We start from the raw sequence: 23,166 nt of genomic DNA, 5'->3' as shown, positions 1-23,166 counted from the left end.
GACCCAGGAGCCCTGCCGCTCCCGGAGAACTCGCTGCCTGGGCGCAAGGCGCGGGCCTTTCTTTACTTTTTAAAGTGTGGTTTCCTTTAGTTCACTGAACATATTTATTATGGCTTTGAAGTTTTTGCTATGTTCAACAGCTAGATTACCTCAGAGTCATTTTTTGTTCCTATGTATGGGTCACACTTTCCTGTCTGTATTCATGTCTTATAATTTTCATTGAAAATTGGACATTTTAGATAATGTACTATAGCAATTCTGGATACTAATCCTTAACCTGGGGTTTGTTTGCCTGTTTGCTCAGTGATGGGGCTGGAGTTTTCCACTGAAGTCTGTTTCTTCCACAGTGTGCACCCTCTAATGTCATACCTCAGAAGTAAGAGCTCTGGGCATGCACACTGTCATCCTGGAATAGCATGGTTCTTTGAGTGTCTCTTTTCTTGATTGTCCTGTTAAGTGTCTGAATGCTCTGCCACTTTTTTGTACTCAGCTGCTAGCCTCCTCTTATTACAGACTAATCATTCTTTTGATTTTGATAGTGTCATACATAACCTGTTCCAGTCTGATCTGATTAGATTTGGACTCTCTCATAAGGGCAGCCTTAGAGGCTTGCAGTGAACCCAGAAGAGCTCTTCTTAGCTGTCTCTTTCCCTATTTTGTTAAATTTCTAGCTGATGTACAGTTTAGTTTCTTTTTCTTGTGAAGCTATCCATCTCGTGTTATTTGCTTACTTCCAAAATCTCCATTGCTTTTGAAAACATCCTTAGGCTTGGACTTCCCAAAACTGTTCCTCTTAGAGAAAGTTCCCTGTTCTTAAGCCTTGCTTCTCCACTTGGCAAAAATTTGAGTTACTACCTTGCAGCTATTAGCAGTGGCTGTTGACAGTTTCTCTTGGAGTGACACCTTTGCCTTACCAGTGGAGGAAGCTGGATGACTTTATTCTTGCATCGTCCCTCCTAGCAGTGAAACTCCACTCCATGAGTGAATGGAAGCAAAGGCAGTTAGGACCTAGTATTTTTGGACTGCTGTTTGAGGTATAGCTGTTCTGTGAGTGGGAGCTGGGTAGAGGAAGGAAAGCCCAAACCTTATCAGCTGTTCCTTCAAGGAACAGAGCTTCTGCACCAGAGAACTGAAGGGAGAGTGGAATAAGAAATGCTGTGACCCTGACCCTGCTTGGAAGAATGAATAGACGTTGACTGGCACCTGGAAGAGGGAGCCCTCAGGCTGTACTTGCTATGAGTAGAGCTTTCATCTTACTGAGCTAAGAGCGGGAACAGTTATGGCTCAGTGTCATTGACTTATAGTTCTTACCAAGAATTCATTTTCTTTCCTATAAGTGTTTCTCCTTTTGTTATATGCCTTTAGGACATACAGAATTTTCAAGGCCGGGTGTGGTGGCGCACACCTGTAATCCCAGCACTCGGGAGGCTGAGGCAGGAGGATCCTTGCCAGTTGGAGACCAGCCTGGGCTACAAAGTGAGTTCAAGGCCAGCTCTAACCCTGTCTCAAAAAGACAAAAAAAAAAAAAAAAAGAAGGAATTTCTAGAGAATTTAAATGGTAGATGTTATTAGTTTTTATAATTTCCATCAGTTATGGTAGTTTTGCTGAAGAGAGAATCTGAGGAGTTCCTTATGCCACAATTCTGGAAGTGTCGAACTCTCATTTTGAGATCCTGTTTTTAATTTTTTATTCTCAGATCATACCTTAACTCAGGAGTATGCATACTACAGCTCTTGGGTCAAGTCTGGTTTGCCTGTTTTTCTAGTTGAAGTTTTATTAGAACACAGCCATGCTCATTCACACAAAACCTAAAATAAGTAGTATCTCATCCTTTACAGAAAAAATAAAACTGACAACCTTACTTTACTTGAAAAGCTTTACTAAAATATCTTTTCATCTTATAAAGAACAAAAGTTTATTTTGGTTCATGCTTCTTGAAGTTCCAGTCCAAGATTGGGAGGCTTTCATCATGTTAGACCTCTGACTAGGGGAGCACATTGTGGCAGAACAAAAGTTAGAATCTTTTATTCTTTATAGGTATAGATACTTTTGTAATAGATAAGAGCTGTCAGGAATACTAACTGTAACTAAAATCAGATTTGGGTTAAAATAAGGACAAAGATATATTTGTAATATAAAGCATAATTTTTCTTTTCTAATATTTTCAGATCTGGTAGCTCAGCGAGGAGAAAGATTGGAATTATTGATAGATAAAACAGAAAATCTTGTGGATTCAGTAAGTATGGAATATTATAATATTTTTTCAGGATGTAAAGTAGAAAAACTGCAAAGGATAGCTATCATAAATTGAAATGCCTTAAATTCAATACTGTGGTGGGTTTTTTCTTTCTCATCTCCAGTAAGTGATTATATTGTGATAAGAAGGACAATGAGGCATAGAAAAAAAAGCTATAATCATTAGTAGCAATTAAGGAAGGTTTGTTTTGGAAGATATACCCAGCATGTAGAAACAATTTTCTATTGACAGAAATTGCTGCAAATAGTTGATTAAAGAGATATGATAAAAATATGATGAATGATGAAAGTAAAAATTTATTACAGTAGGAGGCATATTTTCCAGCCTAGGATTTATTTTTGGGGAAACATGGGTAGTTGGACACTTAGATTGTTATACCTTTTAGCTATTGTGAATAATGCTACAGTGAACATTGGTGTAAAGTGTCTATTTGAGTCCCTGCTTTCTATTCCTTTGGGTTTGTATCTGGGAGTAGGATTGCTTTGTCATACAGTAATCTGAAATTTATAATTTTTAAGACCCACCAAACTGTTATACATAACAGTTGTACCATTTCACATTCCTACCCTCAGTGTACAAGGGTACTAATTTCTCTACATTTTTATCAGTACATTATTTTCCATTTTTTATTATAGTAATTCTAGTGGATATAAAGTAGTATCTCATTGTTTTGATTTATATGTCCCTGATAACTAATATTTTTAAAATATCCCAGTTAGATGGCTCTGCACGTGCTGAAGATTAAAATTGGTCCCATATCTTTCACTGTACACTAAACTAAATTCAAAATGAATCAAAGATCTAAATATTAAAACACAAACATTAAATCTGCTAGAAGGTAGAATAGGTAAAACTCTTGAAGACATGATATAGGCAAAGACTTTATGAATAAAACCCTGATCACACAGGAAGTATCACAAAGAATGAACAACTGAAGATCTCATCTTATTAAAAAGCTTTTGCATATCAAGCAAAACCACCAACAGAGTGAAAAAACAACCTACAATATGGTAAAAAATGTTTGCCAGCTGTTCCTCAGATGGGTTTACTATCGAGAACATATAAAGAACTCAAAAAACTCAGACCTCCCAATTTTAAAGACCCAATCCAAGAATGGATATCTTAGGTGAATACACACTTGGCAGATGAAGAAGTACAAACAGCAAATAAATATATGAAAAAATGTTCAATATCACTGGTCATTCGAGAGATGCAAATTAAAACAACACTGACATCCCATCTTACTCCAGAAGGAACGGCTATTATCAAGAAATTAACTGACAAAAAATGCCGGAGTGGCTGTGGGGAAAAAGGAACTCTTCTCCACTGTTGGTGGGAGTGTAGACTGGTGCAACTCCTGTGGAAGTCAGTGTGGAGATTCCTCAGAAAACTAGGACTGGAGGTCCCATTTGACCCAGCCATTCCCCTTCTGGGTATCTTCTCAAAAGAATTAACATCATAACACAGTGATATATGTGCACCCATGTTTATAGCAGCCCAATTTGTAATAGCTAAATCTTACAACCCAAATGCTCATCAACCGAGGAATAGACAAAGAAGATACGGTCTTTTTATACAGTGGTGTACTACTCAGCCATAAAGAAGGATACACTGGAGACTTCTAAAGGTAAATGGATGCAACTTGAGACCATACTCAAATGAAATAAACCAGACACACGTGTAAATATCGTATTATCTCCCAAGTGTGAGAAGCTGAAAGAGTAAATAAGATCCACAGTGTACAATGGATTGTAACATGGGAAGAAACTTGAAAAGGAAAGATATATTGGAATGGGAGAATGGACCAAAGAAGGAAGGGAAAAGCAAAAAAAAAAAAAATATATATATATATATATATATATATATATATACACACACACATATGCATAAATATATATGTATACACATATACAGAAAAGATAAGATAGTTGTACTGATTTCTCTTAGTTCATTGAAAAGATAGGTTTGTGCTAATATTGTCTGGACAATTAAATGCTGGTATCTTGTACTCTGAGTAACTAATTTAAAGATAACAGTACACAATGTACTAAGCATTGTGACTCTCCTGTTATCTTGTTTTGAAATTTGGGGGTTTTTCTCTCTTTAAAATAAAAAAAATACCAGTTTGATATAGTATGGGAAAGTCAGTGGGTGCTGGAGGAGATCACGGTAAGACTTAGAAGGAAGATGTGTATTATATTCACAGGTCCTAGACATGGGGTGACCATGTGCCACACAGGGTTACAGAGGAAAACACCAGGGTGTTAAGGAGGTAGAAGGGCAAAAGAAATGGGGAATCAAGGCTAAAGACTTTCTTAGGGCTTCTACAGGAAAGGCGAGATAGAACAGAGTAAAGCCATTTAGAATTGACCATCTTGATAATTTCAGTGGACTTTGAGCTGTTGGGTTGGTCTCTAGCTACATGTTACCTGGTCCTGGGATGATTAAGGCGGTGGAATATTGCTTCTTGAATTGTACTGGCAAGATAAAAGAGCTAGAATTCTTGATTCATAAATTTTCATTATCAAAAACATGCAGCTTGAGACCATTATGATAAGTGAAATAAATCAGACATACAAACTTAAATATTGTCTAATTTCTCCTATATGAGATATCCAAAGAATAAATGAATTGAAGAGCAAAATAAAAAATAATAGGAAAGAGGGAGATAGGTCTTCTGCAAAAGGGAAAGGAACCAACAAAGGGATGGAGGGGAGAGAAGGGAGCTGATGAAAGAATTAAGATGTGTTATGTATGTGTATCAACTCCCCATGACGAATGTAATCATTATGTACTGCAAACGTGAACTAATCAAAATCAAAATCAAAACAGAGGGAAAAAATGATATACTCTCTGCTGAGCCCTTTGCTATCCCTAAGATTAGCTCCCCTTAAGAATGATTCCCTATCTCCCTAGCCAAAATTTTTATTAAAGATATTAAGACATAGTATACAGAAAGATTTTTAAAATATATAATGCAACTAATGTTGAAAGTGTTGTCATGGGTGTACTGACTGTCTGTACCTCTTTGGAAAAATTATTTGAATCCATAGCCTATTTTAACAGTATTTTAGTAGTTGTTATTGCATTGTAGGTATATTTTTAATATAATCTGGATATTAGCCCCTTATAGATACATGCTTTGGAAACATTGTATACAATTGTCTGGGTTGTATTTTCATTCTCTTCATAGTATCTTTTGATACACAAAAGTTCTTAAATTCGATGTCCATTTTATCTACTTTTCCATGAATTTCTGTGCTTCCAATGTTATATCTAAGAAAACATTGCCAGATCCATGTCATGAAGCTTTCCCCCTGTTGTCTTTTAAGCATCTTGTAGTTTTAGGTCTTTTTTTCCATTTTGAGTTAAATTTTGTTTATGGTATAGTCTAAGGGTCAAAGTTGATTCTTTTTCATGTGGATATTTGATTTAACTGACATCATTCATTTAAGAAACCATCTCTTCCCCTTGAGTGGTCTTGTCATGAAATTGTATTTCTGGGTTCTGTATTCTGTTCTATTATGTGAATGTCTGCTTTTATGCCAGTATCATACAGCTTTGTTTAATGTACCTTTGGAGTATGGTAAGTTTTACAATCAGGAAACATAGGTCCTCAAATTCTGTTTGTCTTTTTCCAGGCTGCTTTGGCTATTCTGGATCCCCAGACATTCCATAAAAATTTAGGAAGAAGTTTTATTTCTTTAGTACTTCATTTATTTATTTATTTTTATTTCTGTAAAAAATTGCTGCTGGAATTTTGATAGAAATTGCACTGAATTTGTAGATCATTTTAAGTAGTATTATCATTTTAACAATATAAAGTCTTCTAATATGTGAATATGAGTTGTCTTTCCACTTATGAAGATTGTCTTTCTGCAATATTTTATCAGTCTTTCCTTTCCTTGGTTAACTTCATTTCAGAGTGTTTCTTCACGCTATCAGATAAAAAGAAGAGACCTTACAACTGATGCCATAGAAATAAAAGGTATCATAAGTGACTATTAAAACCAATTTTGTTACAGCAAATATAATAACCTGGAAAATAAATTCCTCAAAACAGACTAGCTATCAATACTGAGCCATGAAGAAATGGAAAACTTGAATAGACCAACAACAAGTAAGGAGGTTGAATAATCAAAAACCTCCCAACAAATCAAAGTCCAGAACCAAATGACTTCACTAGTGAATTTTATCAAATATTTAAAGAAGAATTAGCATAAATCCTTCTAAAGTTCTTCAAAAAAAATAAAAATGAAGAACATTTCTAAACTCATTTTTTAAGGAAGGCATTACCATGATACCAAAGCCAAAGATAGAAGAAACCTAAAAGCCAATATCCCTGATTAACATAGACAAAAATGTTCTGAAAATAAAACTAGGTAGCCAAATTCAGCCACATATTAAAAGAATCAATACCATAACTGTACGTGCCAGCCTATGAGTTTATTCCCTGGTGTGTGTGTGGTGAGGGAGGCGGGGACAAGGGTGAAAGACAAAAAGACACAGTTAATTTGGGGCCAGGGAGCTCTTGCCTCTAGGGAACAAAGAGCCCTGAGCATTTGGCTCACCTTGCTTTTATTCACTTAGACATAGGAGCAAGCCATTAGAGTAGCAGAAGATTCATCTGCCTCCTTTTATCTATAGTGTATGGCCAGGTAAGCAAGTGGGTATCAGCTGTGCTGACCCTAGACCTTGCAGTGTGCCAGCATGCCTGCATGTTGCCAAAGGGGCATAGCTTGCTGTTTTTCTCCTTTGTGCTTGTAGAGAAGGTCACTTCGGCCTCAGCCTTCATTATCTGGCCTCCTACAGACTAGAATTCAAAGATGATTCAATATATGCAAATCAATTAATATGATCCTATCACATTAATAGAATGAAAGCTAAATCACATAATAATATCCCTGGGTACAGAATAAAGCATTTGCCAGAATTGAACATCCTTTTATGATAAAAAGTACACTAAGAGTAGAAGGAATGTACCTCAATATTTTAAATGCTATATATGAAAAACCCACAGTTAACATCACACTCAACAATGAAAAATTGAATTTTTCCTATAAGATTAAAAACACAACAAAATTGTCGACTCTTGCCACATCTATTCAGTATAGTACTAAAGCCCTAGCCAGAACAATTAGCAATAAAAGAAAATAAAGAGCATGTAAGCCAGATGTGGTGGTGCATGCCTGTAATCCCATCACTCGGAAGGAAGGCTGAGGCAGAAGGATCGCTGTAAGTTCAAGGCCAGCCTGGGCTACAAAGTGAGTTCAAGGCCAGCCCGAATTGCATAGTGAAACTCTGTCTCAAAAAGAGCATCTAAACTGGGAAGACTTAAAATTGTCTATGTTGGTACTTGACATAATCATATATGTAGAAAACCTTAACAGTTCCACATGTACATATGCACATGTAAACACACCTACATACACAGAAACTGTCAGAACTAATAGATTCAGTAAGGTGGCAGGGTATGTAGACAACATAGTCAATTACATTTCTATACATTAGCGAAACATTTCAAAAGTCAATTTAAGATATGAAAGTTCCATTTACAATAGTATTTGAAAAAGTAAAATACTTAGGAATAAACTTAAGAAGTTAAAGAACTTGTATACTAACAACTATAAAACACTGCCCAAAGAAATCTTAGTCTAGGAATTTGCAAAAGGAAAAAATTAAAAGGCTATCAAGTTGGAAAAGAGGATGCTGTCTGTTTACAGATGATATAGTCATATATATAGAAAACCCTAAAGACTCCACTAAACATTGGCAAAACTAATTTAAAAATTCAATAAAGTTGGATCATACAAAATCAGTGTACAAAGATCAACATGTCTGTTCTAATAATGAATTGTCCACAATGGACATCAAGAAAGCAACCCTATTTACAATAGCTACAAAAACAAAATACTAGGGGTAAAGTTAACCAAGGTGTTGAAAGATCTCCGTAATAAAAATTTTAGGACATTGATAAAAAACCAAAGAAGACAGAAAAATGTAGAAAAATATCCCAGTTTAATGGTTTGGAAAAAAATCAGTATTGTTACAGTGTTCATATTACCCATCGTAGTTTTAGTAGAGTCCCATTTAAAGTACCAATGACATTCTTCACACTAGAAAAATTGATTCTAAAATTCATATGGAACTAGAAAAGCCCTAAGCAGCCTTAGTGACCTTGAGCAAAAAGAACAAAGCAGGAGCCATTACCTACCTGACTTCAAAACATAGTACATAGCTGTAGTAATTTAAAAAGCATGGCATTTGCATAAAAACATAAACAGACCAGTGGAACAGAATAGAGAGCCTATTCTGTAAAATATTTAGGAATAAACTTAAAGAACTTGTATACTAACAACTTCAAAACACTGCCAAAAGAAATCCTAGCCTAGGAATTAGGCCAGAGAAAAAAAGGGCCTCCAAGTTGAAATTGCGTGTGTAAAATCCCTTTCTACCTTCATTCTAGATGGACATTTGTGGCAGCATTTAGGGCCCACCTGAGTAATCCAGGAAACTCCTTATCTGACGATTCCTGACATAATCACATCTGTAAAGCCCCTTTGTGCAAATAATGTCACATTCATAGAGATTAGGATGTAAATTTGTGGCTCTGTCTTTAGAGCCACAAATTAGTTTAATATACAGGTATGAGATTTGCAGGTCCCCAAAGCTCCTGACAGCTGCTAATGAAATTATATAGAATGTCTGTCAGGCTGTTCAGGCTTCTTTTGTCATTCTAACAGTGATTTATATATGTTTTCTTCCACCTACCCCCACTCGCATCCCTAAGGGAAGTTTAATAAGTTGTAACATTTTTTATAGCCAAACTGATTTTTAAAAAGTTTTTTATCAGTATTCAAATACTGACCTTAGAATTTTGAAGGAGTTTCAGGATCACATTTAATAGTTTCTGGCATAAAAAGACAGAGCAGCAGTACCAAACAAATTATACAATAATATGTGTGTGTGGGTATATATATGATATATATGTATTCATACTTGCATATAGGGTCAATTAATATTGACAGGAATGCAAAAAAGTACAGTAGGAAAGGATAGTCCGTTCAATAAACGGAACTGAGAAAAACTGGATATCCACATGCAAAACAATGAAATTGGACCCTCATCTTACGGTACACAACAATCAACTAAAGTGGATTAAAGACTTAAACATAATACCCCAAAGCATAAAACTCCTAGAAAATACAGGAAAAAATGCTTCTGGACAGTAGTGTTTTTTTGGTGGGGGTCAGGATTTTTATTTTTTTTTGGTTATGGTACCAAAAACTCAGACAACAAGACATGTTGAAAGACCAACTCCCCACAATGAATGTAATCATTATGTCCCATAGATGTGTACTGATAAAAAAATAAAGTTGAACAGTCCAAAAAATTGTGTCAAAAACCCTGTAATAGTGGAGGAAAGAATAAACAAAAATGAAAAAAGAACATACACATTGGGATAAAATATTTGTAAGCCATGTATACCTGATAAGGGATTAGTGTTTAAAGTGTGTAAAGAGCTCATACACTCAATAGCAAAAGAAAAAAACAAAGTGGGCAAAGGATTTATTAAAGGTATTTCTCTAAAGAAGACATACTTTTGGCTAATGGGTATATTAAAAGGTGCTCAATATCACTAAAAAGCAGACAAATGCAAATACAAACCACAGTGAGATACTGCCTCGCACCATAGAGGATGGCTATTATTAAAGAGCCGAGAGAACAAGTGTTGGAGAGAATATAGAGAAAAAGAAACCTTTGTGCACTGTTGGTGGGAATGTGTATTGATGCAGCCACTCTGAAAAACAGAATGGAATGTCTTCACAAAGTTAAAACTAGAACCACCTTATAATCCATCAATCCTTTCTCAGAATGCATTATATCCAAAGGACATGAAAGCATTACTGCAAGAGATATTTTTGCTCTCGTGTTCCCTGCAACATGATTTATAATAGCTAATACATGGAAATAGTCTAAACATTTGTCAGTGTATGAATAAAGGATTGCACTCTCTCTCTCTCTCTCTCTCTCTGTCTCTCTCTCTCTCACAGACACACACACACACACACACACACACACTAGTGTACTGGTCAACTTTGAAGAAGATCCTGTCATTTGCAGCAACATGGATAAACCTAGAGAACATTATACTAAGTGAAACATGCAATACACAGAAAGAAAAATTCTGCATGATCTCACATGTAGAATGTTGGAAAGCTGAATGCATAGAAGCAGAGCATAGTACACCAAATGCCAGAGACAAGGAGGTGGGGGAAAACGGGCAAACACTGGTCAGAGTGTACAGAGTTGGTGTTATAAGATGAGTAAATTCACAGACCTAATGTATAATATGTTGACTATAGTTAGTAATAATGTATGAAATACTTGAAATGTGCTATGAGAGTAGATTTAAGGATTCTCACTACATGTATAGAAAGTAATTTTGAGGTGATTGTATTAGAGTTTCATTACTGGAACAAAATGCTTGACATACAGAATTTAAAGCAAGAGAGGTTTATTTTGGCTCATGGTTTTGGAAACATCATGGTAACAGGGTATGTCAGAGAACAGCTGTTCAGCCTGTCACAGTCAGGAAGAGGGAATGGGGTAGGGGGGTGGCAGGGGAGACAGAATGAATGTAAGAAATATACCCTCCAAAGGCATGCCCCTATCTCCTCCAACTAGACCCCAGCCCGTAACAGTACATTCAGCTATGGACTCATCAGTAGATTAACCCACCAATGAGTATAGCACCCTTAGGATCCAGTCTCCTGCCAAAAGCTCCACCTCTGAATATGATACTTCTGGAGGGACATTTTAGATCTAAACTGTGATAGTAGTGGATATTTTGCTTAGCTTGATTGTAGTAATAAGTTCCCCATATATACATATATTAAAATATCACATTGTACACCTTGAATATATACACACATGTATAGTATAATTTTTACTTACTGTTGATATTTTGAAGCAGAAAATAATAAAACACATTAAAGGTTTGAATTCTGAAATGTTCCAGGGAGACGGGAAGGAAGTATGTGTCTTCTTTCAGTACTCTCTGTGTGTGCTGGCTCTGTTCTTTCAACTGAAATGTTCAAGTCATACCTGGTTTGGGGATATTTTCTTCTACTTGTTCCTTAATTGTTGATATTTCTCTTTTGGCTGTATTCTCTCCCTCTGTAATACTAACAGGTGCCTAAATCAGTACCAGAAACATAGTAAGCACTTGTTCAATATTGGTTGAATGGGTACATGGATCCTAGATTTGCTTGAACAGTGTCCTGTGTATCTTACATCTTCTTTCATAACTCATATCCTCTGTATTTTGATATGTTGTCAAAGAGAATTTTTTACAAATTGTTCCCACAGAAGCTGTTTTTAGCTATAAACTTTCTGCTGTATATGTTTTTTCAATTATGCCAATTTATGAAAATGTATATTTTGGAGTATCATATCTGATTTTTCCCTTTTCATATTCCTAACTTATTTTAAATCAGCATAATGACATTTTATATGTGAAATGCTTATTAGAAGTTTTACTACTATCATTCTCTCCTTTATTAACTTTATTCCATTAAGGGTCATTTGCTCTAATTACTTAGGTTTGTTTCCTATATAGGATCTTTTAATTTGTCTGAGTCAATGCATATATTCCATTCAGTGTATATATTTAAAGCTAGATGTAATCAGTTTGGTATGTGGTATATACCATTTTGTGGTTGGGTCTGTGCTTCCTAATGGTGTTCTGTACATTTTGCATTAAGTGAAAACCAAGGGGTAGTGCCCCTGTCACTTAATGTATTATAGAAACTTTATGGAGAAGATGGACGAAAATGAATGTATGGTCAAGACAGTTGATTTTTAAGAAGACAATTTACTGAAATGTAACACACATATAGAAAAGTGTCTAACTTGTATTTTCACAAAGTAGCATACTTGTGGGACCAAATCCAGATTAAGAATTAGAGGATGACTAGCACCCCAGAAGCTCCCTTCTGCTCTCTTGTAGTCACTACTCCCCTCTAAGGATGACATCTATCCTAACTTTTTCCAAAGGATTAATAAATAATAGTATTTATTTATATTACGGGGTTTTTTTATCTCAAAATTGGTTTATGAGATTCATCCATGATGTGTAGATTGTTAATTATAGATATGCAGTTGTAGATTCTAAATTTCTTTGTGTAGTATTCTATTATGTAACAACTATATTTTTGCACTGTATGGTTGATGAGCACTTGAGTGGTTTCTAGTTTGAGGTATGAAAAGTAATGCCATTGGAAATAATTTTGCATACAGCTCTTGGTGAACTTGTACATACATCTCTGTTGGGTATACCTAGGAACTGAATTGCATGGTACTTAGAGAGTTTGCTGTTTGTTTGCCTATTTATTTTAAACTGCTTGTATAATGGTGAGAATGATTCATGACATACTGAGAAACTGATGATGCAAAAGAAAATGGATAACTGAAGGAATGGAGTTCTATGGGTTTGGGCCCTTATACAAGTAAAATATGTATCTTCCTGTGAACATCAAACATATTTTATGGCTCAAAGTCCCAAGATTTTTTTTTTTTGTCTTTTTGAGACAGGGTCTTGCTATGCAGCTCAGGCTGGCCGTGAGCTCACTTTGTAGCCCAGGCTGGTCTCCAACTCACAACAGTCCTCTTGCCTCAGCCTCCCGAGTACTTGGATTACAGGCGTGCACTACCACGCCCGGCTAAAGTCCCTAGATTGTACTGGGCAGAACTGAGTAATACATTTGCATCCAGCTGGTTTTGCAGGAACCTTTCTTACTAGAAACATAAAGAGGAAAATACTTTCACTAATGGGAAGAGCCACTTCTGGTGCCTAACACCATGTACATGCTACAGTGATAAAAGACAAGCCTTTCTAATGGGCTCATATGGTAGACCTGGAAGAATCCTGCTCTGAGGAACTAGGGATTATGAATGGCCAGTCTCAACTTATAAAGAGAAGGGAGGTGTAAGGGACATTGGGACATAGCAGAAATTGGGACATAACAGAATTAATGAAAGTAAGTGTTTTTGGGGGTGTTACTGCAAATCATCCATGCCTTCAGTACCAAGAATTAAATAATTACACTTTTTTTCTAGTCTGTCACCTTCAAAACAACCAGCAGAAATCTTGCCCGAGCCATGTGTATGAAGAATATCAAGCTCACCATCATCATCATCATCGTATCAATTGTGAGTTTAGTTTTTGTTCTTTTAGTATCTGATTTTATTTCTCAGTTTCTAAGAAATTAGATACTGGGATTCTTTCTCAGTGATTATCAGTCTGAAATGAGCTCCATCTGAAACTCAAGGCCAGAAGGTGGCTTTCCTATTCCATGGTGAAGTTATTATAAAATATCATCTCTACTTAAAACCTTTATTTCTGGTTGAAAATTCTTATATATTTTAAACTCACAGAAATATGGCTATACAGTAGTTATTATGTTTTTTGCAGTTGAGTTCTTGCTGTGTTGGTCAGGCTTATGTCAAATTCCTGGGCTCAAGTGATCTTCCTGCTTTAACCTCCCAAGTGCTGGTACCATAGGCACATACCACTATGCCTGGCTAAGATAGTTATTTATAATACAAATAGTAGTTCTGTTTATATGTAAGGAGTTTTGTTATCGTTTAAATCATATATTTTTAAATATTAATATCTAATATGATAAATGTTGCTCTTTATGATTCCCCTAAAAAAGAATCATTTGGAGTCCTCAGTGATTTTCATGTAAAGAGGGACTGGGGGATTTGGCACAGTGGTGGAGCACTTGCATAGCGTGTGTGAAGCCCTGGGTCTGATCATTAGCACAAGACCAAAAACAAAGTAAAAGAGATCCTGAATCCAAAATATGAGAACTGCTGCTAAAGGTGTCAGGGTTTGACCTGGATTATTTCGTGTCTGGGAAAAACTGCCTTTCCTCCCCATCTTTCAGTCATTTGCAGAAGCCCAAAATTATTTCTAAGCAATACTTTTACTTCTCCTGTACCTCTCGTTGAGGGTTCTGTACCTTAGGTAGTTGGACCTACCTAAGAGAAAAGAGGTGACCGCAGTGGTCTCTCTTTCCTCGCTCAGGGTCCTCAGGTGACACATTCTAAGTTCCTAACCTTAGTGTCTTCCTTAATCTCTAGTCTGTAATTTTAGATTGATTTATGCAGCTGAATTGTTAGGTTCAGATTATATTTATTGATTATATACTACATGTAAAATACTGCCCTAAATGTAATATTGATCTTTGCTAAGAAGTGTTGACACCTCAGCCTGACAAATGCTTATAGAGATAGCAAATATTCTACTTTATTTTATTTGGGATAGTATCAGGAATCGAACTCAGGACCTCACACTTGCCAAGCAGGTGCTTCTCCCCTGAGCTAAATCCCTGGCCTAAAATATTGTACTTTATATAAAGTTAGTAAACTTTACAGTTGTGGAATATGTATGTGCGTTTGTGTGCATGTAATGTGGGTAGTTTAAACTATTCATTAATAAACACCCACTCCACAACAGCATTAATGCCCTGCTCATTTTTATGGCATGAGACGTGTAATTCCTAAGTGCATTTTCTTTGAATAACAAAGTCAGTCAGTTAAAGATCTCAAGCGGTTGTAAAACAAGATGGCCAACTTAATGTACTGAACCTACTGAATAAAATAAATCTACATTTTGAATGTAACAAAGTAGACATTATTTTTAAATTATCGTAATTTAAAATAATACTACTAGAAATTTTTAAAAAGCTAATAAACCTACACTAGAACTAGCATTTTTGTACTGACCCATCATCAGCTTTTCTTTGGTTCTGTAATCATAATTACTGTGTGTCTTTTTTTAATGAACATTGCACAGCAACATTCCTGCTCATAGTTTCTATAGGTGTAGAGTCTCTTCATGTATTCTTATCATTGTAATAATGGAAAATCAAAAGTACATGTAAAAATTAAAAATGTAGTTAGTAGTAAAATCACACTTCAAGTAAATTGTGGTTATTGAAATTTTTATGATATGTTAATGATGCATCAGTAAGAGTTGCTCATGTAGCTTTGATTATACTTGGTTATTCATAATGATCAACAGCCCCATTATTTTCTCCTCAATGCAAGAAATCATAGTGGAATTCAAGTAGATGAGAATTATATCAGGATAACTTTAATTGTACTTCTGACTTTGAAAATACTTGATTAGTTTGTTATATTAATACTGAACTACTACTCTAATGGAAGCAGAAGTGTTGAAGTGTTTCTTTAATAGGGCCTTATTTTCATATATATATATATCTTTTTTTCATTTATATAATACATATTTTTATATTGTGTATATTGTTTAGGAACATATGATAAACCTAAGAAAACAAAATTGTCTTCTTTCTTTTTACAGGTGTTCATCTATATCATTGTATCATCTCTCTGTGGTGGATTTACATGGCCAAGCTGTGTAAAGAAATAGGAACGAAAAAGTTTTCATTAACCAAGAATATAAGAGACAAAGGAATTAGAAACAATCCATGTGACTCAAGCCTTTCACTACTCAGAAAATTGTCTGCCTGTCTCTTCAACCCTTTTTTTCACTTTGTCTTGTTTCAATCTTGTTCTATGCCTTCCAGATTTTTCTTTGTTTCTGTCAGCCAGTTTATTCCACTGAACTTCAGATTGAACCATTTATTGTAGAAGTAGCCTTGAAATGGCTTTTTTTTATTTGGTTGGTTGGTTGGTTAACTAGTATTATCTATTTTGAGAAACATTTTTGGGTTCAGTTGCACAAAGCTGTTGCCAAGTTGGAAATCATTAGTCTTAAAAGCTGCCTACTAAAACTATATAGAATCTTTGTATATGCACAAGAAGTATTGAAGGGACAGAAAGAATTGCTGATATCTCATCTTATTGTCTTTTGTTATTGAAGTTTTAGGTGCTTCAAAACTATTTAAATGGAGAATATTGTTATTTTGGGAATTGTAATTAAATTGTTGGTGCTGCTTATTTCCAGGAGCCCAAACAGGTAAAGTACTAAAACTTTGTATTTCAATCTGATGGGGAATATTTTGCTAGCCTATTAGAAGCACACAGTATCATCCTTTGCCTCCTAGTATTCACTTTTTGGGTGTAAACTTTAGTGTGCTGATCATTGATAATACAGTGGATACTTGATATTTTGTTTCCTTATGAAATGATTTGAGAAGGTGATGGTTCAAATATTGTTGAAGATGGAGGTTTTTAGTGCATTCCTTCTTGTTCTGCGGATATTTAGAGCATTTGTATTGTTAAAGAATGTGTAATGGAGCGATTGGGAGGCAAACACCTCTGAATCACCAAAGAAAAAGGAGGGACCCACAGTGGATCTGCTAACATTTTAGCTGTACAAAAGGAGATTGTGTGGGAATTTTTTTCCATTGTGGGAAAAGCCCAAACTGAGTATAGTCAGCAGTCAACTCCAGAGTTTGGATTTGACTCCTGTGGAAAAATAGTTTGAGCATCTTTTATTGTTTAATAAATTCTTTACCTAATTGTGAAGTTTTCATGAATCTGAGAGAATGTGTAGAAACAGTATAGAAGAGTTTAACATCAGTGTTACTGCAGTGCAGGAAAATTGGACCATAATCGTGCCGCTTCAGCTTATCTAGTAGTTGTGTATGTGAAAGAAAGACATTTGCTGCCCTAGAATAATTGCATTTATTTATCAATAAGTGCAATTAAGTGAACATTTTCTTCCTCTCCCAATGAAAGAACAAATTAATCCATAGAATCTAGCCACCTGTTTAGCTTCATCATGTGCCTTTACCATATGTGTGTCCTATAATCTGGCTTATGCTATGTGTTCTTTCAACTAAACCATGTAATTGATGCTACTTGATTCAAATTTGACATGAACCTTAGGCCAACTGAGATTTTCCTTGCTGATCATGCACAACCCAAATGTTTTCCCAGTTGTGTTTATCAATACCAATGCATTTTAATTATATCAACATTTCCTATTGGAAAAATACAGTTGTTTTAGGAAAATATTTGGCATCTTAAACAATAATGTCCAAATATTTTTATTCCAAAGGAAAAAGGCTTAATATTTATTTCCCTTTCTTACACATACTTGAATAATATTGACATGCATGTTTTAGGGATGATTTACTTAACTGTTCTTTGGCCTGTTTATGTATAAGAATGCTTTTCAAAAACGTCTCAATGTAAATGATGCACAAACTTAAGACATTAATAAAGTTTAAAAGTAATACAGTAAAAAAAAAAAAGAATAACAAGATAAGAAAAATAAATGAAAAATACAAATTTAGAGAGAAAGTAGAAAAATTATTATTGTATGATTATTTTCCAGTGATATAGTTGTTTAACTTCTAAGAATCTATATACAAATTATTAGAGAGTTTTGCAAGGTTGCTGAATATAAGACATTATACAAAAAAACATATTGATTTCTATACATCAATAGCAGTTAAAGAAATTTAACAGCTATCATTTATAGTAATTAAAAAGATACTTAGATATAGATCTCACTAAAGATATGTGAGATGTTTATGGAGAAAATCATAAAACTTTAAGACATTTAAAAATAAAGAGCCATAAATAGAATTCAGGAAATCATCAAAAGGACTGTGTACATCATTACCAAGTAGGCTTTATCCCATGAACACAGCGAAATAGGTATAAAGGACCTTATCTCAATCTGATAAAAGCCATTTATAACAAACCTATTGCCAACATTATATTAAATAGGGAAACCCTGAAAGCTTTCCCAGCAAAATCAGTAAAAAGAAAAGGGTGTCCATGATCACCACTTCTGTCCAACATAATCCTTGAAACATCAGTCAGAACAATTAGGCAAGAGAAAGAAATAAAAGGGACATGTTTAAGAAAAGAAGAAGTCAAAGTATTTTTATTTGCAGATGACATGATCCTCTACTTATAAGACCCAAAAAATTCCACTGAAAGACTAGTACAATTACTAATCAAATCAGCAATGTAGCGGGATACAAAATCAACACACAACACTCCTACACACTAATAATGAACTTGCAAGAGAAAAAAATTAGGAAAATAATACCATTCACAGTTGCATCAAGAAGAATACTTAGGAATTAATGCAATCAAGGAGGTGAACATCTCTGCAGTGAAAATTATATCACTCTGAAAAGGAGATTGAAGAAGACATAAGAAAATGGAAAAGTAGCCCGTGTTCCTGGGCAGGCAGGATCAACCTGGTCAAAATGGCTATACCTCCAAAACTGATACATAGATTTAACACAATCCCAATCAAATTCCAACAGCATTCCACACAGATTTAGAGAAAACAGCCCCAAAATTCATATGTAACCAGAAGAGACCCAGAACAGCAAATAAATTGTGGACAACAATAGCAAAGCAAGAGGCATCACAATCTCAGATCTGAAGTTATATTACACAGCTACAATGAACAAAAAAAAGCACAGTACTGGCAGAAAAACAGACATGTATATCAATGGAACAGAATGGAAGAAGCAGAGAAAACCTCAGGCACACTCAGCTATGTATCTGATCTTTGACAAAGGGGCCAAAAGCACACTGGAGGAAAAAGAGCCTCCTTATGAATGGTGCTGGGAAAATTTGATATCTAAATATAGAAGATTGAGTTTATTTACTTATTTATTTTTTGCCTTTTTGAGACAGGGTTTCACTATGGAGCTCAGGCTGGCCTTGAACTCACTTTGTAAGCCCGGGTGGGCCTCGAACTCACAGTGATCCTCCTGCCTCAGCCTCCCGAGTGCTGGGATTACAGGCATGCGCCACCATGCCTGGCAAAGATTGAGTTTAGACCTGTATATGTCATCGTGTACTACGATGGAGGAAAGCTTTAAATGTTGAAGCAGAAACACTTCATCTGCTGGAAAATAAAAAAAGGCAAAACTCTTGGACACATAGACAAGAGCAAGGACTTTTAAGCAGAACCCCAGTGGTACAAGAAATAATAAGAATAAAAAAATGGGATCGTATCAAATTAAAAAGCTTCTATACAGAAAAAGAAACAACCAACAGAGTGAAGAGACAACCTACAGAATGGGAAAGATTTTTGCCTGCTATTCCCTGCACAGAGAACTGACAGCTAGAATATACAACAATGATGACAGTGATGATGATGACAATAACAACCACCACCACAAAAACCATAAGTAAAAGACCCAACCAAAAAATGGGCAACTTAAATGAACAGATAGTCTCAGAACAAGTACAGATGACTAATAAATATATAAAAAATGTTCAACATTGCTGGCTATTAAAGAAATGCAAATTAAGACATCACTGAGGAACCATCTTACTCCAGAATGAATAGCTATCATCAAAAAATTAAATAATAACAAATACTGGTGAAGCTGAGGGGAAAAAGCAACCCTTCTACAGTGGTGGTAGGAAGGTAAACTAGTACAATCATTAGGGAGATCACTATGGAGATTCCTCAAAAACTAAAATTAGAAATCCCATTCAACCCAGCTATTTCCCTTATGAAATTTCCTCAGAGTTAAAGCTATTAAGTTACAGTGATACTTGCATACCCATATTTATGGCAGCACAATTTATAATAACTAAATCTTGGAAGCAGTCTATATGACCAACAACAGATGAATGGATTTAAAAAATGTGGTATTTTTTAATCTACAAAGAAGTACTGCTGAGCCATAAAGAAGGACAAGCTTGAGGGCTTCATAGATAAATGGATGTACCTGGAGACAATAATGTTAACCACTTATTACAGTTTACCTGGAGTGTCACTCAGGCAGTGCGTTTGCCTATGTACTGACTATCCCAAGTGTCGACCAGGCTGGTGGCATTTCAACTGTCCATTCCTGTTTGCAAAAGAACTAAAAAATTCCAGTAGTGGTTAATGATTATAATAATTCTATGGGTGGTGATGATAGAGTTGACCAACATCTAACAAGCTATCCTGTAATCAAAAAGTGAGGAAAGATGTTATTATAAAATATTTATGCACTTTTTGGGCCCAACAGTATGGAATCTGTTTGTTATTTATTCAAAACAAGGGGATTAAAAAAGTCACTTACAATTTAAATTAGGTCTAACAGACCAATTAATTGAAAAATATAGGATAGTGAAATGGCAACCAGGACATCCATCACTGACATCTTCACCATTATATTTAGTGGGTAGACATTTTATTGAAATCATACCACCTATGGTAGAAAAGGGAAAGGCCAATATGACAGTGTCAAGTGTGTTGTTCAAAGAAAGGCAGGAATGCAAATGGAATTAGGAAAGAGATCAGATACTATCCTCTAGATGATAAGGTTGCTTTGTATATTGAAGGTTTTAAGATGCACCACACCCAGAAAAATTATGAACAAATTTGATAAAATTATTTTTTTAATATTTTCTGTTATATTACTTTATAAAAATTAATGAAAAATATGCAATTTTTGGCTATCCTGTATTTAAATAATTGGATTGGTAAGTGGTTAAGTAAAAATAAATCAGACATATAAGTTAAACTATCCTATGCTTTCTCCTATATGAGAAACTCAAAGTATAAATAGAGCAGAAGGAAAGAAAGGGAGATCTTTTTCAAATAGGAAGGGGAACAAGAGAGGGAAGGAGAAGGGAGGGAGGGGAAATGAGATAAAAAGATAATGAAGAAAAGACTGGAAATAGGGCATTTTCAAATGGGAAGGGGAAAAAGAGGCAGCAGAGACAGATGGGAGGAGAGGATAAAAAAGAATTAAGATGTGTTATGTCCATGTGCAAACTCTCCCACAATAAATGTAATCATTAGGTCCTGCAAGCACATACTAATAAAAAAATAAGATGTCATTCTCAAAGACAGAAAGGCTCGAAATCATTAAGAAGAAATTTATTCCCAAATTAACCAATAACATTACACTAAAACAACAACAACAACAACAAAGAAAAACACCCTAGAAAGGGTTCCTGTGAACTTTGAAAAACTTCCTTTAAAATTCAATTTGAGAAGCAAAGAAACAAGAACAGCCAGTAATTCTCAAAGAATAATGAGGCTGGGGTGACTAACTCTACTACAAAACTTATTTGTGTACTTGTGGTATTTAGGCAATGTGCATTGGTGTGTGGGTACAAAAATAGGTCAGTGCAATGAATAAGGGACAGAAAAAGATTATATAAGGAAATGTATAAAAGAAATGGTGTATTTTAGGTGGGTGGTGAAAAAGAACACTCATTAAAAGGTGATTGGAGAACAGACTGTCTTTATGGGGCAAATAGATAACTATTCACATACAAAGTCAATTCTACTAGGATTAATGACTTACATGTTGAAGATGAAAACTTAAAACTTTTAAAAGAAAATATTGGAGAATATCCTTTTGCCCCAGAAAAGGGGAGGCTGATTATATACTTTTCACCCCAGGTTTGTTAAAGTATAACTGACAAAAATTATATATGTTTACAGTGTATTGCATATTTTGATACATGTATAGATTGTGAGGTGATTAAAGAGCTAAGTAACATATCTACCATCTCACATACTTACAATTGTTTGTGTTAAGATCTTCACTATTTACTCTCACAGTTTTCAAGTGTACAATACACTCACTGTTAACTATATAGTTAACATGCTATAATATAAACCTCCAGAATAAAAAGGCTTTAAAAATTAGATAAAAAAAGAATTAAGACGTGTTATGTACATGTACCAACTCCCTGTAGTGAATGCAATCATTTTGTTTGCAAACATATACTAATGAAAAAATAAAAAAAGGTTGGGCATGGTGGTGCACACCTGTAATCCTTTTGGTAGCCGAGGCAAGAGAATTGAGAGTTCAAATCCAGCCTGGTCAATTTAGTGACTTGATGGAAAAAAAAAAAGGGTTTGAGATGTAATTCAGTGCAAAGGGCTGCATTTACTCCTCATAATGCAGAGCAACAAAGAAAGTAAAAACAAGATACAAAGGGCATGTACCATTAAATGAAAAGACTGATAAATATGAGTACATTAAAAACAACTTCTGTTTTTATAAATCAGACCTGCATGTGTACCTTTTATTGTCTCCCTAGTATAAGACACTGAAAGAGTAAATAAAATCTGAAAAGTACAGGAGATATTGTGAAAGGGAAAGAGACTGTTCAAAAGGAAAGAACAACTGGGATGAGGGATAAGAGAAAAGAAAGAAAGAAGGAAGAAAAAATGTATACACAAGACAGCTAAGATAATTGTACTACTAATTTCTATTGGTTTATTGAAAGGAACAGTTAATGCCTAATTGTTTGATCAATTTTGCATACTTATATCTGGTAATCTGATCAACTACTTGGAAGATAACCACATACAATATAACAACCATGGTTAATTTCCTGTCATCTTATTTTGAAATCCTGTATCATTTTTATTGTTTTTAAATTCTCTTTAAAATAAAAAAAAACTTGTTTTTTTAAAGAGGAACATAAATATAGCATGTAAGTTAAGACACATCTGAAAGAGATTTTTTTCGACTCCGTATGACTGACAATGACTCAGTTTCCAAAATCATATAGAATTTCTGAAATCTATAAAAGAAAGACAAAAATAGGACTTAGCTCACTCCCTCATGGACTTTGTGGAAGATCCTTATAGATAAACACTAGTGCCAACCTTTAGGCTTTTTTTTTTTTTTCTTTTGTTTTTTGTTTTTTTCCGGTACCGGGAACCGAACTCACGACCTTGAGCTTGCCAGGCAGGTGCTTTTGCAGCTGAGCTAAATCTCCAGTCCTCAACCTTCAGGCTTTTGAAGCTAAGTTCTGCCATCCTCTGTAGATAGTCTTTTTGAGAAACATCTGACTTGCTAACTGACCTTAATAGATGATCAGCATTGACTATGGGCCACCAAGTTACCATGTGACACGAGATGCCTGACACCAACACTATGAGGATGAGACCATGCTTCCGACATTT

General features: G+C 35.0%; 1 protein-coding gene across 1 annotated transcript in view; it reads left to right on the top strand.

Annotated features, from left to right (window-relative positions):
• Positions 1–15,890, top strand: part of Vamp7 (vesicle-associated membrane protein 7) — a 52,153-nt gene extending 36,263 nt beyond the window's left edge. The window contains exons 6-8 of the mRNA XM_005414638.2: positions 2,170–2,237; positions 13,380–13,472; positions 15,652–15,890. Coding sequence (XP_005414695.1) covers positions 2,170–2,237; positions 13,380–13,472; positions 15,652–15,720 — 230 coding nt within the window. The 3' untranslated portion in view covers positions 15,721–15,890. The remainder of the gene's footprint in view (positions 1–2,169; positions 2,238–13,379; positions 13,473–15,651) is intronic.
• Positions 15,891–23,166: the final 7,276 nt, after the last annotated feature.

Source organism: Chinchilla lanigera, unplaced genomic scaffold (assembly GCF_000276665.1).
Source record: "Chinchilla lanigera isolate Chin_1 unplaced genomic scaffold, ChiLan1.0 scaffold00193, whole genome shotgun sequence".
NCBI classification, from domain to species: domain Eukaryota; kingdom Metazoa; phylum Chordata; class Mammalia; order Rodentia; family Chinchillidae; genus Chinchilla; species Chinchilla lanigera.
This window is presented reverse-complemented; position numbering and strand designations above follow the sequence as displayed.